This window comes from Manacus candei, unplaced genomic scaffold, assembly GCF_025592945.1.
Source record: "Manacus candei isolate 608988 ecotype Guabito, Panama unplaced genomic scaffold, ASM2559294v1 h1tg000057l, whole genome shotgun sequence".
Taxonomy (NCBI): Eukaryota; Metazoa; Chordata; class Aves; order Passeriformes; family Pipridae; genus Manacus; species Manacus candei.
Genome location: NW_026138105.1, coordinates 9904636 through 9910635, shown reverse-complemented (window position 1 = coordinate 9910635; position 6000 = coordinate 9904636). Strand labels below are relative to the sequence as shown.

General features: G+C 44.7%; 1 protein-coding gene across 1 annotated transcript in view; it reads right to left on the bottom strand.

Moving 5' to 3' along the window:
• Positions 1–802: 802 nt before the first annotated feature.
• CDH4 (cadherin 4) overlaps positions 803–6000 on the bottom strand; it is a 427411-nt gene continuing 422213 nt past the window's right edge. Inside the window, exons 14-16 of the mRNA XM_051803474.1 lie at positions 5145–5284; positions 3041–3205; positions 803–1644 (exon numbers count right to left, since the gene is read on the bottom strand). Coding sequence (XP_051659434.1) covers positions 1438–1644; positions 3041–3205; positions 5145–5284 — 512 coding nt within the window. The 3' untranslated portion in view covers positions 803–1437. The remainder of the gene's footprint in view (positions 1645–3040; positions 3206–5144; positions 5285–6000) is intronic.

The following is a 6000-nucleotide window of genomic DNA, read 5'->3' as shown; positions in this document are numbered from 1 at the left end:
TTGCTACCATTTATAATACTGATGTTGAATTATGCCTGGATGCTGCGAAACCTCTTGCTTACTTGGCAATGCTTGAGCATATTAACCACAAGATACTTAATAGGCCCTTGTTGCACTTCTTCTCCAAAAAAACACATTTACTACAGATAGCAGCGCCTACCCACCGAATAGAAAGGACACACATTAGCTGAGTTACACGATGTTGTTGAGCTTTGGCTACTAATGCTCCAAGGCATTAATGTGATACTACACTAACTCCATACTTACGGATGGGAAAAGTGTGGATAACCTGTCCCTGTCCTTCGCACTGCCTCGGCCTCGAGCGGAGCCGCCACACAAACCCTTGCCTCACCCCAGGAGAGCAGCACCAGTGTTGGGCATCCTCAGGGATGCGGGACACCACCACCTCACCCAGCTGGTACGGACATCACTCGAGAGGTCGTGGGAGCCAAAACACGGCGATAGCATAAAAACAAACAGATGGGCCTTTGGTCATGTCACGATTTACTTTGTAGGGTTTAGGCAAGGGCTGTTGGAGATTTCTGTTGCAATAACCAAAGGCTTTATCAATGCTATAGTTCTATGCAGCTACATTGAGTGTGACCAGGGCCTGGCAGAGGCCCTGGTCGGTATTTTGCATCTGATAACACTGAATTATATACAACATGATGACTAGTTCACCACCTGCCGAGGCTTAAAGATGGCTGTTAAGATTTTGACTCAAAACATCTTCCCCCCTCCCCCCTTCTTTTGACCCCAGAATGAGTCACCCCTTTAAAAAAAAAAAAAAAAAAAGGCAAAAAAGAAACAATCTCCACAGTTCCTTTTTGTTAACTCCTTCCCAGCTAGAACTGGCTTAGGGTCACAGGGAGTGCTGCCCAGGATGGTTGTATGTTTGTTTTCATCACTCCTGAGATTGAAGGGAATCTGACACATGCACCAAAAGGCACTTTCAAATATATATATATATATATATTTTAAAAACAGTGCTTCTGTTCTAAGAAATTCAAGTTAAGACAGAGTGCCTTTCACTCTCTTTAGTCATAAAGCAGGTAAACGAGCAATATCCCAGCTGACATTAAAAAACCAAAATAACAAAAAGAAACCTGCAGCAGAGACAAGTGTTCATGCGAGACAGCTCAATATTCTAAGAAAAAAAATGGAAAGGAAAAAGAAAAGAAAAAAAAAAGAAACCTCCTATATCGCCACTAAAAATAACAATACAGTCAGCAGGGGATATTAATTAAAAAAGCTGCCACATCTGTACAGTTCTTGCTCCTGCACCGGCTCCTTTTGTTAACGTTGTCGTCTGTGGGTTTGTTGTTTTTTTCTTTTTCTTTTTTCCTAAATTTTTTTCTTCTTCTTCTTTTTTTTTTCTCCTTCCTTTTTTTTTTTTTTTAAATTTTTTTTTTTTTTTTTAAATAACATGAGGTCAGTTTAATCTTCCTCGCCTCCCCCGTACATGTCCGCCAGTTTCTTGAACCTGGGCCCCCAGTCGTTAAGGTAGTCGTAGTCCTGGTCCCCGGAGCTGGAGGAGTTGAGGGAGCTGACGGAGCCGGCGGTGGAGCCGCTGCCCTCGTAGTCAAAGACGAGCAGGGAATCGTAGGGGGGGGCTGTGGGGTCATTGTCTGCTGCCCGCAGGCCCTGGGGGGGCAAACGCACAGTGTTAATACCCATCATGGGGTTTTATGGTGCTAAGGAAGGGTGTCTGGGCTGCTGGGATGTTTGGGATCCCTGCAGCGCAGCTAAAAAGAGGATGGTGAGAAAATGAGGGTCCCAGATGCACCTCTGGGTACAGCCCTCCCAGCTGACCCCCAGCAGAAAACCCAGTAAACCCCAGTGCCTCTGAAAAAGTGGAATGGAGTAGGAAGGGGTTTGTTTCCCAGCATCCAGCTCCAGATTTGGAAAGCTTTGTGTTCTGGCCAGTGGGTCCCTTTTGGTGTTGCCTGTTGAGATTTCCAATGAAAGAAGGAACAGCACCTTTCCTCTCCTACAATTATTTTAATTCTGATGATTTTCTTTCCCTTAGGAAAACAAAATAAAAGAAATCACTCCAAGCAAAATTCTGCAATTAGGACAGACATGGGGTGTGAAATCCTGGGCAGAGGGTTGGGAAGCATGGCTGCTCCTGTGTGTTGTGGGCAGCAGCGTAGGCAGGCCACGGAAATGGCCTCGGGATATGGAGAAAAAGAATTGCTTTGCTGCAGCCCAGCATCAGGAAAAGCCTGGTGGAATAGACCTGCAATAAAGCAAAACGCTCCACCTTCAGAACCCTCAGCCTCAGTGTGGGGAGATGGAGCTGGTTTCACTGCAGTGGAAAGAGTTGGGATGCGAGTAAGAGCGAGTCTTCACGAGCATGGATGTGTATAAATGTGACTGAAGGATGGGCAGGAACAAAGGAAAAAGGGGTTTCAATGATGAAAATGAGAAAAAGCACAGCAGGAAATGCATGTAATAATAGAATTAAATGGCTGTAACATTTATTTTTCTGGCTTAGGAAATGGATGGTGTGCTTTGTCTCCAAGGAAATAATGCATTGATTGGTTTGTAACCACTCAATCACTCAAAACTAAAAACGAGATAAGAAAATACCAAATGGACAGATATTTTCTACAAGCAGATAAAGGAGCAGTAATCGAATATAAAATAAAGAAACCCTCTCTGATCTGAGATGAGCCTCTCTGTGCTGCAAACTCTTTGAGGCTTTACACCAAACAGAGCTTACGAGGAAGGCACAGCCTGCTGAAATAATTACAAGTTCGGGAGCCAGAAATGGCTCATTCTGCCTGGGTGCTGAAAAGCATGGTGTTTGTGATATCCACAAGACAGAAATCTTGGGCCTTTTCCTTCCACTTTGGATTTTGCACGTTCAATGCCTTTATTAAGCCAAGTCCTTTGCTTGTGCCAATGCTTCCCCTGGCTTGCATCAGACTTCTGGTGTGAGCAACAGCATCACTTGCTCCATTCAGTCAGGGAAACCTGACTTTAGCTGGCTGCTCAAGCTTTTAAGATGTGACACAGGACACCCTACAGAACATACCTCATTAATAAAATCACCAATATCCCCTGGATGTGGGATTACTGGTCTGATAGGATACTGTGGTTCAGCACCAATAGGTCTTTCATCCACCCTTCTGACTCCAGGTGTCTTGTTCAGCACGTGATCCATGGTCTCTGGCTGCTGGAGCTGGCTTAAATCATAATCCTGTGACAAATGGGAAGGCACAGTGTGAAATCAAGGGCTTTTTATTCAGATCATCTACTCACTCAATGTGCAAACAAGTTGAGAGGTGTAATTCTGTTTCCGCTGAAGTTTGAGGGCAAATCTTATCCCTGGGCATGCAGCTCCTCTATCTAAATTACAGATGAACCTGAACTCTGAATAGCTCATAAAATTGCCCTCCTAAGAGTGCATCTTGTAATGTAAGTTAAATCAAGTATTTAAATATTTTCTGAATATTTCACACAGTGTCTAAATACTTAGAATAAAAACCTGGCTTTTGTGTGCATGTGCAGAGGTGTATCCTTAACTTTTTGATGAAATACATAATATAATGTAGAGACATAGTGTTGGTAGACATATTATTGCAATTACATTTTTGCAGAAGCAAAAACATTAAAATGTGTATTGCATTTATGCATGTAGGCCTTTCAAAGTAATTATGTTCTTTTTGCTTGTGAAAAATCCCAAGAGAATAGGTTTCTATCATGGAATGAGAACCAGGTAATATTTCATTAAAAATGTATTCATGTAGGTAATGGTGTTTTGCTGTTCTTCCTTTGCTGTTATTTTTAACGAATCCTTTCTAAAATATTTAAGCCTACAGTGTAGTTGCCTGAAACCAGATACTTCAGCTAGTTGGAATGCTTATAACAGTACTTTGTTCTACTGGTAAAACTATCCCTGTGCTCAGACGGGGATGATTGAAACTCCAGGAGCAATATTTATAAATAACTTGACAGCGACAAGAAAAAAGAAATGCTAATTGCGAGGATTTTTCTGTGGAATAAGAACTTCCCAAGTTTCGGGTAAGGCCCTGCCTCAGCTTGTCATGGTAGCTCTCCCCAGGCTCACCTGCTTGCCTTCGGATACCACTGGGACCTCCACAGCAGCATGTGCTGCAGTGGTTTCATGGGCTCCTTGAGCACCAGCCCCGGTCACTGACCTTGAACCATGCAGTCCAATTGAACAAGCAAGAATAAAACCATTATATGATGTAGAGTCACACAATTTGCATGACAATCATGTTTGAGAGTGTCCCGGGCTCTTTACTCGCGTTAGGTAGAAGTAAAAAACCAGTGACTTAAACATGAGTGACCAAACTTTGCGATTTTAGCAGAGGAAACAGATCAGTAGCAGTGGAAAAGCACACCCCAGGAATGCAGGCCAGAGAAGTTTTCATGCAACATCAGCCTCGGTGTCTGTGAGAAGCAGCACTGCAGAAAAGCTGACGTGTTCAGGCAGCCTGTGGCTCAGGGCTCTGTCACCCAGCAGAGCTTCGCCACCGTGCGCTCCGTGGTGACAGAGAAAACCCTCAGATCTATTTGGACATTTCTCACGAACCACGTCCAGAAATTAAAAGAAATTAAAGGCACATTAGAGATGATTAAGTAGATGCAGGGAAAACCCCCAGAAGCTCAGGGCTCAAGCAAGCCAAGCCAAGTGCCTGCAGCCACAGGGCTGGGGAAGGTGGCAGCTGTTGGCTGGTTTTACAACAGTCTCTGATGGGGAATGAAAAAATACACAATTTCAATGCCTGAAGTAACAGAAATACTCTTTGAAGATGAGTGTCAATGGACTGATTTATAGTCCTTTCCCCAGGAAGTTGTGCAGGGGGTAGAAAAATCCATGTGTGTCATGAAAGAGTGGGGAGAGCTGGATGCACCACCACAATGTGGCACCAGCCTCCTGGCATGGTCCTGTTTGCACAGGAAGGTGTCCCAGTGACATGCTGAATCTCCTGCACTTGCTGGCTCTCACCAATGTCCACACCACACTAGGGAAGCCAGTAAAGCTGCCTGGTCATGAACAAGGGGAACACAACCCTTTGCACGTGCTGTAGTGAAAATAATGTGGTTTCTGCCTTTTTGAGAGTACAGTTTGCACAGCTCCTCCTTGGCCACAACCCACAGACTCCTCTCACCTGGTCTTCCTCTCCACCTCCCTCTTCGTCGTACTTGAGGATGTTGTCCCTGACGTCGTCCTCGGGGTCGATCAGGAGCTGCTTGGTGTGACGCTCCTTCTCCCGGCGCTTCATCCACACCACGAACAGCAGAACCATGGCTGCAACGGGGAAGAACCTGGGTGAGCTGGGACCTCCCACAGCACAAGGCCAGGCCGGAGTGTCCTAACGCCTCACCTGCCCTTGTCTGCTATGGAGAACCTCACTGGCTGCTGGCAGGAGGAATAAAATGTTATCATACTGCATCTTCTGATTTTTAAAGAAGAGATCAGTGAGAGACATGAATACTGTGACAGGTCTCCACTGTAAACATTTCTTGAAGGTCCTGTCACCAACACTGATTGAGATGGTGTTTATCAGGAGTAAAACACACAGTCAAAGGAAAAGAAAACAGAAAGTGTGAAAACTGCAGCTTTCTGAAAAAAAATCCTGAATTTTTAGGATTAGATTTCTACCTTTATTTTATTCAGGGGTATAAAATAAAGACAGAGGGAAGAGAGCTGCAGACAAGGAAATGGATACAGACACCCAACACCTGTGCACAAGGGGCTGTTCCAGCAGTGTGACACAGGTTCAGCCCATTCAGGTCACAAGCCCTGAGTGTGACAGTCACTTTGCTGTTGTCTGCAGTTGGCCAGGTAAGACTGGTCTGGGGAGGCTGCACAACACTAGGTCCTGTAATCCAATTTGGACTCCCTCATGTTCTTCTTTGGTCCATGAGGGAAGCTCTTTAGACTTCCAAGCCAGGACATTAGCACATGCATTTGGCCATCCACTTGCAAAGCAGATCTGAGATCATCTGAAATCCTTTCAGAAA